Genomic DNA, 17,267 nt, shown 5'->3' with positions numbered 1-17,267 from the left:
TTAACCCAACATGGGTTATTTTTAACCCAGCATTTTTACAACCCAATCGCTGGGTTTGTCCATATTTAACCCAACTTGGGTTATTTTTAACCCAGCATTTTTACAACCCAATCGCTGGGTTTGTCCATATTTAACGCAACTTGGGTTATTTTTAACCCAGCCTTTTTTAGAGTCACAGAGGTTAAACATTTAACCCAACCGCTGGGTCAAAACAACCCAATTGCTGGGTTTGTCCATATTTAACCCAACATGGGTTATTTTTATCCCAGCATTTTTAAAACCCAACCGCTGGGTTTGTCCATATTTAACCCAACATTTTTACAACCCAATCGCTGGGTTTGTCCATATTTAACCCAACTTGGGTTATTTTTAACCCAGCATTTTTACAACCCAATCGCTGTGTTTGTCCATATTTAACGCAACTTGGGTTATTTTTAACCCAGCATTTTTTAGAGTCACAGAAGTTAAACATTTAACCCAACCGCTGGGTCAAAACAACCCAATTGCTGGGTTTGTCCATATTTAACCCAACTTCGGTAATTTTTAACCCAGCATTTTTACAACCCAATTGCTGGGTTTGTCCATATTTAACCCAACATGGGTTATTTTTAACCCAGCATTTTTTAGAGTCACAGATGTTAAACATTTAACCCAAACGCTGGGTCAAAACAACCCAATTGCTGGGTTTGTCCATATTTAAACCAACTTGGGTTATTTTTAACCCAGCATTTTTACAACCCAATTGCTGGGTTTGTCCATATTTAACCCAACTTCGGTAATTTTTAACCCAGCATTTTTACAACCCAATTGCTGGGTTTGTCCATATTTAACCCAACATGGGTTATTTTTAACCCAGCATTTTTTAGAGTCACAGATGTTAAACATTTAACCCAACCGCTGGGTCAAAACAACCCAATTGATGGGTTTGTCCATATTTAACCCAACTTGGGTTATTTTTAACCCAGCATTTTTACAACCCAATTGCTGGGTTTGTCCATATTTAACCCAACTTCGGTAATTTTTAACCCAGCATTTTTACAACCCAATTGCTGGGTTTGTCCATATTTAACCCAACATGGGTTATTTTTAACCCAGCATTTTTTAGAGTCACAGATGTTAAACATTTAACCCAACCGCTGGGTCAAAACAACCCAATTGATGGGTTTGTCCATATTTAACCCAACTTGGGTTATTTTTAACCCAGCATTTTTACAACCCAATTGCTGGGTTTGTCCATATTTAACCCAACTTCGGTAATTTTTAACCCAGCATTTTTACAACCCAATTGCTGGGTTTGTCCATATTTAACCCAACATGGGTTATTTTTAACCCAGCATTTTTTAGAGTCACAGATGTTAAACATTTAACCCAACCGCTGGGTCAAAACAACCCAATTGCTGGGTTTGTCCATATTTAAACCAACTTGGTTATTTTTAACCCAGCATTTTTACAACCCAACCGCTGGGTTTGTCCATATTTAACCCAACATGGGTTATTTTTAACCCAGCATTTTTTAGAGTCACAGAGGCATTAGTTGGAGCTCTGAATCTCTGTGCGGGAGTGTGTGTTTTCAGATGATCTGCATGTGTGAATGATGTTGTTGTGCTGAGAGAGATCAGAGCGCTTCTGCCCACCCGATCCGAGATGACGCGCGACTCCTCGGCAGAGGCTTATCCCGGACACTAATGCTCCTGTCAGCGCTCGGCACTTTTCAGTCTACTAACTAGTAGACGGCGAGGAGGAGGAGGAGGAGAGGTTGTCATGGACCCTGGAGTGTGCGCTCTGGAGCTGCTGGGTGTGTTTTTCTCGCTGGTCGCCTGCTTGTGTTCGCTCCTCACCACCGCCTCGCCCCGGTGGCTCACGCTCTCCACGGAGCTCCTGCCTACAGAGAGCTTCGAGCTGGGACTGTGGGGAACGTGTGTGGTGCAGGATCTCGGGGTGACCGAGTGCCGGCCGTACGACAGTCTGCTGGGTCTCCCTCCTGACATCCGGCTGGCCAGAATCCTGATGTGCACCACGGTGGCGGCGGGTTTGATCGGCCTGTTGTTCGCCGTCCCGGGCATCTACCTGGTGAACAGCTGCAGACGCACCGAGACCTTCGAAGCCAAGCGGACCCTGAAGATGCTCGGAGGGATCATGTGCTTCGTCGCAGGGGTCCTCGGCCTCGTGCCCGTCTCGAACGTGGCGCACCTGACGGTCCTGCGCTTCTTCGACGAGAGCGTGCCGAGCGTGGTTCCTCGCTGGGAGTTCGGAGACGCGCTCTTCTTCGGCTGGACCGCTGGGTGTTTGCATTTGGTGGCTGGTTTCTTGTTGGTCACCTCCTGCTTGTGTCTGCGAGAGGAAACGTGCCCGTTACACCAGACTATACCGCTAAACGGAGCACAAATGAGGAATTCAGAACGCAGGAGGACAGAATATGTGTGAGACGAATGGTTGGTTAAAGGCACAGTTTTGCTTCAACTAATGTTTTACTGCGCAGATAATAATTCAGTGATCTCTATTGATCAGATATATGTGAGTAGATTTGTGTGTAAATAAATGCTGCTACTTTTTGTTTTTTATTTTTATGTCAGATTTGGTAACTCTTTACAATAAGGTACTATTAGTTAATGCATTTAAATAACAATGAGCAAGACATTTATTACAGTCTTTGTTAATGTTAGTTAATAAAAATACAACTATTCATTGTTAGTTCATCAGCTCAGGTCCATTAAACATAATATTAACACATGCAACTTTTGATTTTTAGTAAAATTAACATGCTTTAGAACATTTTTTAATTGTTTAATTAATGTTAACAAATGGAACCTTATTGTAAAGTGTTACCATTCATTTTGATTTGAAATCATCAGTACTGTTGCAAGCTATTTTTGAATCATTTTATAAGCTTATTTGACTCCCAGATCTGCACGTGAATGATTTATAGTTTACTAATTATGCAAATGAAATATGCAAACTTTCCAAGAAAGTGCAACCTAGACTTTTATGACTATGAGGTCATTTATAAGAGAGACAATTTTATGCTAATTATCCAAATATTACCTGAAAACCAGCTGCAAGCTTGTCAGTTCGTCTGTGTTTATATTTTAAAGCACTTAAAGAGAGCGAGTGAAATTATATCTTGTGTTCTCTGACATGACAAAGTACCAAAGTTGTGATGATCAGTCAATAAATCAGCTGAATGTCATGTGATGTGTGAAGAGATGGAAGTGATTTTTCACCAAAATGTCAACAAATATCAGTTTTCACAAAAATACATTTTAACTTTGTGCACGTGGCTCTAATTTATTAGTTTAAAGCAAGCATGTTTATGACAATATTGCTTAAGAAAGAATATTTTAAAATGTTTAATAAACCACATTTAAATGCAGTGAGGTTCAAAGGTCAGAGACTAGTAAAAAGGCTTTTTTCACATTGAATGGCATTTTTCTAATTTAATGCATTTTTTTAACTTGATTACAGTCACTGGAGAATATATACACACACACACATTATATATATATCAATTATTGGCCGATATATCGGTGCATCTATATATACCGGTACATGGATATATATGCATATACGTGTGTATATAATATAATATTATATATATATATATATATATATATATATATATATACACCCCGATTATTGGCCGATATATTGGTGTATCTATATATACCAGTACATATATATATATGTACTGGTATATATAGATACACCAATATATCGGCCAATAATCGGGGTGTATATATATATATATATATATATATATATATATATATATATATATATATATATATATATATATATATAAAATACTAGATTATATGTGTGTATATAATCTAGTATTATATATATATATATATATATTAGAGAGGCACCAATCTATCGGCCAATAATCGGTATAGTTTAAAACAGCCAATAGAGGGCAGGAAAATGCATATATATAATTTTCAAGTTTAAAATAGATTTTCAGATTCTCAGATTTTTGATTTCCCCTGCATATGTTATCAATATATTAAAAAAAGTAGTAAAACATATCAAATATAATGAGAGATTTGGAGACAAACGGATCTAGATTTGATTTGATAATAGGATGATGAAATGTGCAGTATAATTTCATCTGCTTCAACTATTGTAGTTTGAAAGTGACAATTACTTTTAATCTCAGTCTGCAGCATAACTTGAAGAGAAACAATGTACACACACATTGTTTGGTGAAAGTGTTCAACGTGACCCTCAGCTATCTTCACTGAGATAAAATTGCATTACATAAGACAACATCATTATATAAAAGATATCCATTTACTCTGAAGCCTCACAGAAGTGTGTGATCTCTGATGTGTGTCCTGATGGATTCAAGCCCAGTTCTGCAGGAGGAATGTGTCTTTGATCATGTACTTTCCAAAATCCCTTCAGCCTCTTGTCTGAAATGTTTGAACTGTTTTAACGAGTGTTTGTGTCGATCGGATCTTCGCATGCTCGTCTCAGTCTCGGCGGTTCTGCCCGGCCCGGGTTCATGCTGTCAGATGAAGGTTCTCTTTGTTGGCTTTCCACAATGGACTCATTATAACGTTGTATGTTAATCTTGCCATCTTTTACATACAAAGGTTTCTTCACTATCAGGAGCACATGGTGCCGACGGCTTCCTTCCCACTTCCTTTATGATAATGAGCCGTATGGATGAAACGGTTTCTCCAAGTCATGATTTTCTTTAGTGGGATTAAGTTTATTAGTTGGGTTAAAACTGTGTAATCCAAATGCATGGAAATTTTATATGCAATTCAAATTCAAACAGGGGTGTCCAACCCTGCTCCTGGTGAGCTACCGCCCTGCAAACTTTAGCTCCAATCCTGTCTGTAATTATCAAGCAACCCTGAACACCTTGATTAGCTGGTTCAGGTGGAGCTGAAATCTGCAGGATGGTATGAGGCGCGGCTCCTTTAAGGCTTGTCAGTAAACGCCCACTGTTATGATTGGCTAATGCCATTGCTTAAGAAACAGTATTCGCTATTGCACGTGTGTTTTGAAAACATTAGAAAACCATCATTTATAGACTAAGTATTACAAAATCATATACTTACAGTTTGTGATGCAGCTGCTGCAAACGTGTTTCCACCACAGAATAAAAAAAAAAAAGTTAATTGCGACTTTTTTTTGTTCACGAATGCGAGTTTATATCTCACAATTCTAACTTCTTTTCACATCCAGTTTAGGCAAATGTAGGCCGTTAAGCGATTGAATGCTAGTAGGCGGGACCTATGGCACCTGTGGGCGGGGCCTGTGGTGTTATTATGTATAATTATTCCTGATGTATAACTATTCTTGCTCTGGAGGCGTGCATATGCATTTGCCCGTGTGATGTCACAGATATCGCAATATCAAAACGAGCTGTTTTTGGAGCTTGATTAAATAAATGCTTTGTTTATAATGCTTTGATGTTTTAAGTTATGAAATTTGCAGGATGTTTTAATGGTACAAAGACCTCTTATGTCAAAAAGATCAAGGCAAATTTGAATTCTCATGTCATGACCCCTTTAAAGGCACACTATGTAACTTTAGCCCCTCTAGTGGTTAAAAAACAAAACTGCATGCATTCTGTGGAAGAACATTGTTTTGGTTGTGCTTGAGCTCTGTGCAGATGAATATGATTATCCTTCTGCCCATAAAACATTCACTACAAGGCTTAAGAGATATAACCAGTTCTCTAGCTGACTAGCTGATGTTGATTCTTGTTTTATTACGAGCTCTGTCGCCAACACTCTTCTCTGTTTGGAGTTTGTTTAAAACGAGTGATTCCTTGGAGGTTGGAGATTTAGCGGCTCCATGTCAATCTTTCTCGCTCGTTGTGATGAATAACCTCGGCCACTCTCTGACCAGACACGCATCAAAGTAGGCGGAGCAGCTTCTCTTTATTTTACGGATATGACGAGACACACACGGGCGAGTAAAGTGCAAATGAAAAAAATTTAGGGCAGGCTTGGTTCTGTGCATAAGTTGTTGGTTAGATATTAAGATGTGGGTGTGGCTCTCAAATGTGTATGCAAATGAGCATGCAGGGGCGGGGTTTTAGCACACTAAATAATTGGTGAATTCTGCATAAGTCATCAGGAAGAAGTCTGTCGTTTAAGTGAATGGACCAGTTGACATTTTGATTCAAACTTTTTTTTTTTTTTTTTAAATTAAACATGCACATTTCATGCTGACTTTAATAAGGCTCATTTAACAGCATGTTTTTATACAATTTGACTTGCTTGCATTCTCTGGAAATTAACTGAACCAATGACTTTGACATTGCTAGCGCAGTGCATCCTTTTTTTGAGCTACACAAATCTAAATTACTGTACTATTTAATTTCAGAACAGAAATCTGGGTTTACTGTGCTTGTTTCTGGTTCTGATCATGCATAAGAGAGGCCTTTTGTTCTGCTGCCATCGGTCTTGGCACAATGTGGACCTCAGAGAGAACTGCTTTGGCACAGACTGCACTTCCAGCCTAACAATTAGTGTAGTGATCGTCTGGAGAGCGTTTCACGTGCCCTGCCACTGCCATCCTCCGCTCTAGTTCACATGAGCGGGTCTCCGGAGAGGTCGAGATGTGAGATCCACACCTACCAGCCATGGACCGAAGCCAGCGCTTCGATGACGCAAGTTCCCTCCACTTCCTGCATGACTGTCACCTGACTCAAGGATTTTTATCTACCAGTGTTAACAACAATAATAATGGTGACACTTTACAATAAGGTCTTATTTTCATCAATGAATTAACTAATGAGCAATATATTCTTAAAGCAACCTTTGTTAATGTTAGTTCACAGTGCATAAAAACTAACTTTAATAAGTCTTAATAAACTTAAAACATTACAATCAAACACACCTAAACAAGCTAATTAAGGTCTTGGTTCGCATATTATCCATCTCAAATAGCATGCCAAAGTAATATTAGTGCTTCCAATTTCATACTTTGAAGGAAGCACATGCTTTTTGATAAAACATTATCCACAATCCCTTGCGCAACGAAGGGAGTTTGTTTGCCACTTTTTTTAGATTCACGTTATGAAATATTGATGAATTTTGCGGTAGTGAAACTATACGCTTACATGCAAACACAAACTGATAAGGCTGCTGTACTTTTTCATCACCAGTGAAGTACTTTTAGTATGTAAAAGTTATTTTCCCTCTGGAAAAAAAATGTTCTCTCAGTGTGGACAAGCTTATGTCTACTTGAATTACCCAACAATTACTGTAAAAAAATCCCTTACAATCACAAAGTTCCTGCAGGATCAAGCAAAGAAAGATAAAGGAAATAATCCCCCTAATTCCTTCATTGACTTGATGATCAGGATTACAGTCTGTCTCGTAAGTCCCTGTCCAAGCTTATATCTTCTTACAGTAATGAACCATTTTTTATAGTCGAACAGGAGTTTAATGCAGTTGTGCTCATGAATTTGGGTTTGGCTTCACTGAGAAAATCAAAAGCATCAAAAATACATTTTTAAACCATTTATGATTCAGCCTCACTTATCTCCCCTCAAAAACACTTGTAGCTTTACAGCTATTAAACAGGAAGAGTTACTTATTACATCTAAACCAACAATATGTTTATTAGATCCAAAACCCACTAAACTACCTGCAGCAGAAGAGCCTCTTCTCAATATTATTAACTCGTCTTTATCTCTAGATCATGTTCCAAGACCGTTCAAGCTGGCAGTTATTAAGCCTCAACTAGATCCAAATGAATTGGCAAATTACAGACCCATTTCAAATCTTCCATTAAGTCTAAAATACTTTAAATAATTGTCTCCATTCAAAACAATGATATCTATGAAACATTTCAGTCCTGATTCAGGCTCCATCATAGCACAGAAACTGCGCTTGTTAAAATGACAAATGACTAGTTTTACTTGATCTCAGTGCTGCGTTCGACACTATAAATCATGACATATTCTTAGATCGACTGCAATATTACATTGGTATTCAGGGACAGGCATTAAGGTGGTTTAAATCGTACCTATCAGACGTTAACATTTTGTTTATTTAAACACTGAAATTATCCAAAGTAACGTCAGTAAATTATGGAGTGCCACAAGGCTCTGTGTTCGGCCCACTGCTATTTTCAATATACATGCTGCTTCCGCTTAGTAATATCATTAGAAAACATAACATAATTATGCCAATGATATTCAGTTATATAATTCATCACAAACAGATAAAATTATCTGCCATAGTCTTTCAATAATACACATCTCAATGACAGACCGTTTAAACGATTCAAATACATTATACAAAAACCCCGAGATAAAAGCAAAAAAACAATGGCAAAAAAGCACAATTCAATGCAGAAAGTATGTTTCCATAATATAAGCCCTGTTTTTTTATTATTTGAAACGTGCGACTTATATTCCAAAGTGACTTTGTATTTGTGGCGTTTATAAGAAATGTTGTTTATAATGAATGCCATTATAGACCTACTTATATTTTTCGTTCCTGAGAATTTGTTGTGGAATGAGGGGAAATAAAATAAGTTTTTAATGTCTGTAAATGTTTCATTTTATTTAGGCCTACCAGTATTTTACAAAAGTAGATAATAATAAAATGTGTCTCTATCTGTGTGTTTTTCCTTTTAAGGATGTAAATTTGCTACATTGCTGACTTATTTTCTGGAAAATATAGTTTGCACATTATTAGTATTATTTGATTATGAGGGTCTCCTGGGTCTGGCAGTGTTTGTACAGTAAAAGTTACAGTATCATAATTAGCTACTGATGGTCATCACACACTCACATCCATCCTAAAAACTGGGTTTCAGAATGGATGTGTTTGGAAAGCTGGATTGTCAATTCCCTGGGGGTTCACACGGGTTCCCAAGCATCCTTCTCCGGGCCATGAGGGCCTCACTTTGGGCTCCAGCATGACCGGGACCCTGTAGGACAGAAAGACCACCCCGCTACTGACCAACAGGACGGATGCAAAAATCCCCACGATGATACCAGGTCCAACAGACTGGTTTACAGGAGCGGGAGGCATGAGAAACGCTGCTGGGAATGTTATAGTCTGATTGTTCATGACCGAATGGAGATTCCAGAACACGGGAACGAGCGCAGCCGCTGCGGTGAGGATGAACAAAACCCCGCCGGTGTAAAACGCTAGTCTGATGGCTTTGAACGTGTTCAGTCCGAAGTAAACGTTCCTGAGGCCGTAAATAACGCTGGCGTTTCCCATGAGCCCCAGAATCAGCGCCATTAGCATGAGCACCTGTGCCGTGGCGATTTCCGGTGGCGTGAACGACTCCGACAAATGAATCCTCTGACAGAACATGATCTGATTGTTGGATAAGATCAGAACGTGACTATAAAAACACACTCTCCAAATACCAACCCAAGCCAGACCGGAGGTGATGACAGACAGGTCGGACACTTCCCAAACCCGCCACTCCACCAGCCCGACGGTCACCATGATGAGGATCCAGCCGACCGTCCCGAGCCAGAGAGCCACGAACTGGGCGTGAGCCGTGTGGACGAGGTAAGGCATGCCGTCCGGTCTCAGACTTCAGTCTCATGAGTGACAAATATCCATCCTGAAGAGCCTCGTCTTCTCTGAAGCAGTTGAACGGCTCTTAACGGAGTTCACAGGAGTGTTGTGGGTTTAAATAACCAATTCCGTCTCCAAGAAACCGGGCAAACAAACCTCACGTCCCTCTGAGAGAAAGAGAGAGGGAGATTTTGTTTAGATCATAAACTTCCTGTTGCTTAGTCAAACAGAGAAATGTAATACCTCAGTTAAAGGCCATATGTTATTGTTTTGTGCCAAATGCACACACACACACACACACACACACATATACATATATATATATATATAAAGCGAAATATTATTACAATAGTGAAATTTTATTCCAATGTAAAACAGCTGTTTTCTATGTGAATATATAGTAAAGTGTAATTTACTTCTGTGATCAAATCTGAATTTTCAGCATCATTACTCCAGTCTTCAGTGTCACATGATCCTTCGGAAATCATTTTTCATTCAATCAGTTCAAAATAACAGCATTTATTTGAAATATAATCTTTTGTAACATTATAAATGTCTTTGCTTTCACCTTTTACTGATATTTAAACGTTTAAAAACCTTACCATTAATTTGTAAAGATGTTTGTGGAGATCTTAAAATATATTTTCAATCAAAACATATAAAATTGAATTAAAGTTACACATAAATTATAATGAAAAATGATTGAATGATCGTATTACCATATCAGAATATGTTCCACCAATCCATGAATCTTCTCTCAGCGTTTACTTTATCTTCATCAGCGCTCAGCGTTGGACTGGAAACGGTCTGAAACTCCACCTTCTTACTTCAAGGTAAACAAGCATGTGAATATGTTTCTGTAAATGATTGACCACGACTTATGAATCACCAGTCAATATCATAAAATCAAACCAGTGAGGAATTTGATATCATTTGCCTCATATTGGAAAACACAGTGACTCATAAAGCGTGGGTGAGACTTCACAATGAGAAATTAAACATTAAACAACTTAGTGATAATATACTGTAAATTCAAATAAAAACTACTGTGAAAATGTTTGTTCACTCTAAAAAAAAATAAATAAAATAAAATAAAAAATTTCTACCCAAGTTCTGTGTTGAGCCTTTTGGGTCATTTTTGGAGATATTTTTCGAGCTACTGAGTGTTTGGGTAGTTTTCGTGTTACCCTGATCCTGGGTCAGACGTAACAACCAAGCATTTGGGTAGTTTTTGTGTTACCCTGATCTTGGGTCAGACGTAACAACCCAATGTTTGGGTAGTTTTCCTGTTACCCTGATCCTGGGTCAGACATAACAACCCAGCGTTTGGGTAGTTTTCGTGTTATCCTGATCCTGGGTCAGACATAACAACCCCGCGTTTGGGTGGCTTTCCTGTTACCCTGATCCTGGGTCAGACATAACAACCCCGCGTTTGGGTAGTTTTCCTGTTACCCTGATCCTGGGTCAGACATAACAACCCCGCGTTTGGGTAGTTTTCGTGTTATCCTGATCCTGGGTCAGACATAACAACCCCGCGTTTGGGTGGCTTTCCTGTTACCCTGATCCTGGGTCAGACATAACAACCCCGCGTTTGGGTAGTTTTCCTGTTACCCTGATCCTGGGTCAGACATAACAACCCCGCGTTTGGGTAGTTTTCGTGTTATCCTGATCCTGGGTCAGACATAACAACCCCGCGTTTGGGTGGCTTTCCTGTTACCCTGATCCTGGGTCAGACGTAACAACCAAGCATTTGGGTAGTTTTTGTGTTACACAGATCCTGGGTCAGACGTAACAACCCAATGTTTGGGTAGTTTTCCTGTTACCCTGATCCTGGGTCAGACGTAACAACCCAGCGTTTGGGTAGTTTTCCTGTTACCCTGATCCTGGGTCAGACGTAACAACCAAGCATTTGGGTAGTTTTTGTGTTACACAGATCCTGGGTCAGACGTAACAACCCAATGTTTGGGTAGTTTTCCTGTTACCCTGATCCTGGGTCAGACGTAACAACCCAGCGTTTGGGTAGTTTTCCTGTTACCCTGATCCTGGGTCAGACGTAACAACCAAGCATTTGGGTAGTTTTTGTGTTACCCTGATCCTGGGTCAGACATAACAACCCAGCGTTTGGGTAGTTTTCGTGTTACCCTGATCTTGGGTCAGACGTAACAACCCAGCGTTTGGGTAGTTTTCCTGTTACCCTGATCCTGGGTCAGACGTAACAACCAAGCATTTGGGTAGTTTTTGTGTTACACAGATCCTGGGTCAGACGTAACAACCCAATGTTTGGGTAGTTTTCCTGTTACCCTGATCCTGGGTCAGACAAAACAACCCCGCGTTTGGGTAGTTTTCGTGTTACCCTGATCCTGGGTCAGACGTAACAACCCAGCGTTTGGGTAGTTTTCGTGTTACCCTGATCCTGGGTCAGACGTAACAACCCGGCGTTTGGGTAGTTTTCGTGTTCAGTTTCCGATTATTTATGGACAGGTTATGGAGTCAGTCACAGCATTTTTCAGCTACGAGTGAAACGCAGGCGGTCTGAAGTTAGCAGTTCCCCCACTGAACGCGATCCATCTCCGGCACGAGATCCAGCACCGTTACGGTGGAAACAATAGAGACAATAGAGACTGGTCGATTACACTTCAATTATTTCTAAATGGTTAATTTTTTACTTCTAATATTTGTTAAACAAGTATAAGTATTGGCAATATGTATTAAAAATTATATAAACTATGCTATACTATAAAATATGATTGAAAATAAAGGAATCATCATGCAAACCAGTGGTTGTGTGGAGTATTTAAAAAAAGTTTAGACAATTTAAGTCAATCCGTAAACATGAATTCATGTATGGAGTAAAACAAAGAAAAAGAAAACTAGTATTATAGTATCAACCCATTATGCTGGGTTAATTAAACAACCCAATCTGCTGGGTAAAATTAACCCAACATGTGTTCTGTCCAATATTTACCAGCCCTTGGGTTGTTTTCAACCCAGTATTTTTACAGCAAAATATTTATGAATAATTTCTGAATGGCAAGTGTCATATAAAACAAATTCATTGCAGTGATCTGTCCATACAAGAGCTTAAAAGCAAAAGTTCCAGGATATATTTTTTTATTTTTATTCCAAATGTATTGCAGCAGAAGTGCGCTGAAAGAGCATCTATGAACAGTATATCACCTGCCTGCAATAAAAGATCATTCTGGTGGTTCACAGTGAGATTGGAGAGCAGGAATATGAGATTGAAAGGATATTCTGAAGCTTCCTACAAATGATGGTTATTTCATCAAGTTAAAAAACAAACAAACGGGAAAGTTTAAAACATTTACATCAAAATGAGTATCTTTCAGTGTGGATGAATAAGCAGATCTAACATGATAGAAACCTTTCCGTTAATAGCACCATTAGCATTCAGTAGCAAAATAAATTAGTTAAACATGTAAAATACAGGTAGAAAAACCTTTATACGGACTAAAAGAGATCCTTTAAAACTTTCATACAGCATATCCCTGAAAACGTGAGTGGATATTCAAAGCATAAACTCAAAGCATAAACATAAACTCAAAACTCATTTCAAAGCATTTCTGAATGATGCTTTTGTGTTGACCGTAATAAATCCATCCAAAGCACACTAGAAATACTTCTGCTTAGAGACGCTCAGTATCAGTCCTTGTTCTCATCATGATCAGCTCAGTACAGCAGTCTCTGATCCAGCGGCAGACTTTCCTTCAGACATTTGAGCTGCTCTTCACCCAGTTTGATCTTATCTTCCAGTTTACGCTGCTCAATAATGAGCGCCGACTTCATTTTGACGAAGTGCCGGTAGTCTGCGAGACGCTCCTCGCTGAGGTTACTGGCCAGAATCTCATACACCAGACGTTCTCTTCGGTCCAAGTTTTCCTTCAGCTCTTTGGCATCTTCGTGCTGGCGAATCAGCAGTTTGCGTTTCTCTGTCAAAGTGTGCTGAAAGTACAACAGTCATTTTTAAACAATAGTTGAGTTAAATAAAACTAACCAGCAGGATGGACAAACATTTAACCCAATCGATGGGTTTGTCTAATTTCAACCCAACTTGAGTTGTTTTTAACAAAGCATTTTTAGAGTGTAGGGTATAACGGGGCTAAAGCCGCCTTTGATTTTATTTTCCTCTAAACCACTAGATGACTGCAGCACTTTCCTAAACATCCGTTTTTCAAAACGCACGTGCAAATTTGTCTGATCCTTGACGTGATTTGCGGGCAGCAACTCAAAGTTGATTCTGAGGTAGTTTGATGTAATATTTGATGTTTTTTAAAATGTTGTTGATTCAAGTAGCAAATGAGAATCTATTAAATTAATGTTTATATTTTCAGACAAAGGTCTTCTTAATGATTTTCAGTTTTGTTCAAGGTAATTTAAGCAACAGTTTTTCAATTAAAGAAAAATATGTAAAAGTATGGCATTTGGGGTAAAAAGCGCCCCTGCTTTTCATTTGTTGACATGACATGGTTAGATTCACATAGCAAATATCATATATCAAATTGACTATCCATCTTTAGAGATAATACCCATATTTATAATAAAACAATCATATATTAAAATATATTAATCATATCATAATAGCATATAATTTATTGTTACTACTGTAAATCTATATTAAATAGGCTATTATGGGATCTCCTTCAATGCTTTCAGAATCTTTATTTTTTTTTATAATTTAGTTTCTGTATTTTTAAAATCTATCACATCGGCTTATTTTAATGACATTATATTAATTGAACAAAAATTTATTCTTTTATTTATCAAAATAATCAGAAAATAGTGCAAACTTTGCTAAACTTATTCTTTTGAACAAGTACACAAAATATGTTGCTCCATCAATGTCCAATACAAACATATATATTTTTCCTACAATCATATACTTTGAGAGTAGTGAAAAGCACAGTTTTTAAAGGTGTGCCTTTAGCCTCGCTGTACCCTAATATCCGAAAAAAGTCTTATAGGGGCACTTTAAATTAGTCCTAATTCAGTCAACTTTAGACTCATAGCTCAATTTTATTCTATAATATAAAATTCGAAAAGACATTAATCTCACGTCCTCTGAACTACAGAACAAACTGGATATTGAAACAAACGAAAAAGAAAATAAACGCATCTCATTTTTACCTTCTCGTCCGCTGACGTTCCCTCCTCCAGGTTGTTCAGAGCGTTTTCCACGCGAGCTAGTCGGCCGGACAGCGACAGCAGCAGACTGACCACTTTATCCAGGTCGCCCACGAACATGCGAAACTTCTCCAGCTCGTTGGGTTTGCAGATGGTCTGTACGGTGGCTTCAACTTCCTCTCCCAGAAGGTTATTGTCCTGTACGTCCTCCTGCAGGCTTTCACGCGCCTCTCGCAGCACCTGCAGCTTCTTGCTTAAGCTGTCAATCAACTCTTGCTGCAGACACACAGAAATCACCAGATCACCTAATCGTCAACCATCATATTTTCCAGAATCATGTATGATTGGGATTTTTTAACCAATGAGAATTCCGGTTCCGGAGTAAAATCCAAGCAACAAAATGGAGCATTTTACCTTCTTGTTGGACAGGTCATAATCAAGTTCGTCCTCTGAATCCTGTTCCTCCATGTGCTCCTGCATGTCCTTCATCTTTATGAGCAGCTCTGCTTTAGGTGCAGACGTGCTGTAATATGACGAACTGCTCACTAACGACACTGACGAAGCCAAACTGTCCTCCAATCTGCAGAAATCAAACATTCATGGGTCAAAAAAAGAGAAAATATCTGGGAAAAATCAACAGGTACTGTAAATATAGTTTAATAGTTCTCAAACATAACAGAGTTAAACTGTATATGTGTGTGTCAGTAGAGGGCAGTAGTGCACAGGTTTTCACTCTCACTGATCTAATGACTACAATTACTAAAATAACAAACACTTTAACTCCATTTGAACAGCTGATGGCCAAAACATTTACATATCGCTGCTAATGATGAACAAATGAGAAATGACAAAACAGGAATGTCATATTTTGTTCAAAAAAGTCAGTCAAGAACATCTTCTGGCTCATATTTCACCTCAAAAAAAAAAAAAAAAAAAAGTCATTTTCAAATTTCAACCCAAAATACTAAAGTAAAGAAATAAGAACCTCGGGAGCATTAATATTTTTTGCAATTTGTATGACCTTTAAGCACATTTACCCTTCAAAAAATGCTCTTTACCATAATAAAAATAAAAATTTATTATTTAACCCCCCTTTTTGAACATAGACATAAAAATGCACTATCCAAACTTAAATTGTTGTAAGTCAAGAATGCTTTGGAAAATAGACCCAAGTTTGGTCTTGTTTTAGATTTTCACACTCAGCAGATTGTTGCTGAAGTGAAAACACTTCAAAAAATGAAAGTATGAAAGAAGTTCAAATTTACTGTAAATCAAATGTTCTGTACTAATATTTTCCTCTTATATTAAATATATATTATATACTTTTTACTCTAAAATTGATATAAAATCAAAGCCATATGTCTAACCAAGTTTTGAATTTGAAGTTAAATTGAAGTTCCCATGAAATTTTGTTTAGCCGTTGTACCAAAAATATCCACCAGGAGTCATCCAAAATTCCACTGAAATGTTTTTGCATTCTCCTGTAACGAATTATTGGATTTCTATCACAAAACAGATGCCAAATATGGAAACTTGAAATTCAGACCTTTCCAACAAATGTGTTTTGTTAAGATTAGAAAAGTGTTGACTATAAATTAGGTAAAATAAATTTTTAAATATAAAACATGACAATGCCCACTAGGGGGGGTAGCCTGCTAAAAGGATTTAAGGTACCAGTTCCATTGTAATGCAATGTCCAATTTCAAAACAGTTTTCACGGGATGAATTCTAAGTTTTTAAGCTTTCGAATGATACCTAATTTATGATGATTACTAAATATGTGATACAAAAAAAAAGGCAATAAATAAAAACAGTGCCACGCGTCCCGCTAGCAGTTTGCATTTCAGTATTTGAGGAAAAATGTACCCAACTATCATGGAAAAGTTACAATTAAACAATTCTTAATTGTACTAAAATAGTTTTTATTTTTAATTTATGCAATGTATATATATTTTTTCCTCTCTTTTGGTGAAATGTGACCTGGACATGTGACATTGCCCATCTTTCTCAAACAGTGTACCTCTGCTGTGTATTTTTGGCAGACATCTGTTTGGAGGTCGCTTTCCTCCTCTGCTGCACTCCCTCCAGGAGCTGCTCCCCCTGTGGAAATATTCCCTCCATCAGATCCATGGTAGTCTTCATCTTACTCTGATCCAAGATATCCACCAGACTCTTGTCTTTCCCCATGATATCTCTGGCCAGCTCCTCTCGTTTCAGGTCCTCCTCCGAATGTTCGGTCAAACCGTTGCTTCTGTCCGACTCTGTGTTTTCTAGTGTCGTCTTATCAGTCTGATGTTCTGCGTTTCTGATGGGATCTGGGCGGGTGTAGGCAATAAACAGTGACTTGGATTTCTCTGGAGAATCAATTTTTTTTAGCTGGCCAGTTTTAGGCACCTCAGAGCCTCCAGATGATTCACCATGTTGCAGATAGTTTCTGTTTTCCCCCTCTGAACCGTTTTCTGCACAGATGATCTGTATGGGGACCTTCCGCCCAGCAATGTTTGGCTCCTCCATCTTACTACTGCAATATGGGGACAAATTAGTCATGAGTTAGAAATGGTGACAGGTGACTTGTACTAGGCAAATTTTAGCAGTGAAACTGGCAATAATGAT

At 38.3% G+C, this 17,267-nt stretch overlaps 3 protein-coding genes across 4 annotated transcripts in view; 1 reads left to right on the top strand and 2 right to left on the bottom strand.

Moving 5' to 3' along the window:
• Nucleotides 1-1,761: 1,761 nt before the first annotated feature.
• Nucleotides 1,762-2,424, top strand: LOC137020912 (putative claudin-24). Its single transcript, XM_067387034.1, has one exon. The coding sequence runs from the start codon at nucleotides 1,762-1,764 to the stop codon at nucleotides 2,422-2,424; it is 663 nt and encodes a 220-aa protein (XP_067243135.1).
• A 4,464-nt stretch (nucleotides 2,425-6,888) lies between these two features.
• LOC137020911 (claudin-34-like) lies at nucleotides 6,889-10,468 on the bottom strand. The gene is made up of 2 exons (XM_067387033.1): nucleotides 10,235-10,468; nucleotides 6,889-9,682 (listed from the first exon to the last, which is right to left on the bottom strand). The coding sequence occupies exon 2, from the start codon at nucleotides 9,513-9,515 to the stop codon at nucleotides 8,790-8,792; it is 726 nt and encodes a 241-aa protein (XP_067243134.1). The 5' UTR covers nucleotides 9,516-9,682; nucleotides 10,235-10,468; the 3' UTR covers nucleotides 6,889-8,789.
• Nucleotides 10,469-12,615: 2,147 nt separating this feature from the next.
• shroom2b (shroom family member 2b) overlaps nucleotides 12,616-17,267 on the bottom strand; it is a 28,609-nt gene continuing 23,957 nt past the window's right edge. For both annotated transcript variants that reach the window (XM_067387665.1, XM_067387666.1), the window contains 4 exons: nucleotides 16,675-17,175; nucleotides 15,069-15,234; nucleotides 14,658-14,930; nucleotides 12,616-13,475 (listed from right to left, as the gene is read on the bottom strand). In XM_067387665.1, coding sequence (XP_067243766.1) covers nucleotides 13,203-13,475; nucleotides 14,658-14,930; nucleotides 15,069-15,234; nucleotides 16,675-17,175 — 1,213 coding nt within the window. In that variant the 3' untranslated portion in view covers nucleotides 12,616-13,202. The remainder of the gene's footprint in view (nucleotides 13,476-14,657; nucleotides 14,931-15,068; nucleotides 15,235-16,674; nucleotides 17,176-17,267) is intronic.

Source organism: Chanodichthys erythropterus, chromosome 6 (assembly GCF_024489055.1).
Source record: "Chanodichthys erythropterus isolate Z2021 chromosome 6, ASM2448905v1, whole genome shotgun sequence".
In the NCBI taxonomy this organism is placed as follows: domain Eukaryota; kingdom Metazoa; phylum Chordata; class Actinopteri; order Cypriniformes; family Xenocyprididae; genus Chanodichthys; species Chanodichthys erythropterus.
Note: the sequence above shows the minus strand (reverse complement) of the source record. Positions and strands in the feature narration are given on the sequence as shown.

Excerpts from the sequence above, each read along its gene's own strand:
- LOC137020911 (XM_067387033.1), bottom strand. The coding sequence starts at position 9,515 with ATGCCTTACCTCGTCCACACGGCTCACGCCCAGTTCGTGGCTCTCTGG.
- LOC137020912 (XM_067387034.1), top strand. The coding sequence starts at position 1,762 with ATGGACCCTGGAGTGTGCGCTCTGGAGCTGCTGGGTGTGTTTTTCTCG.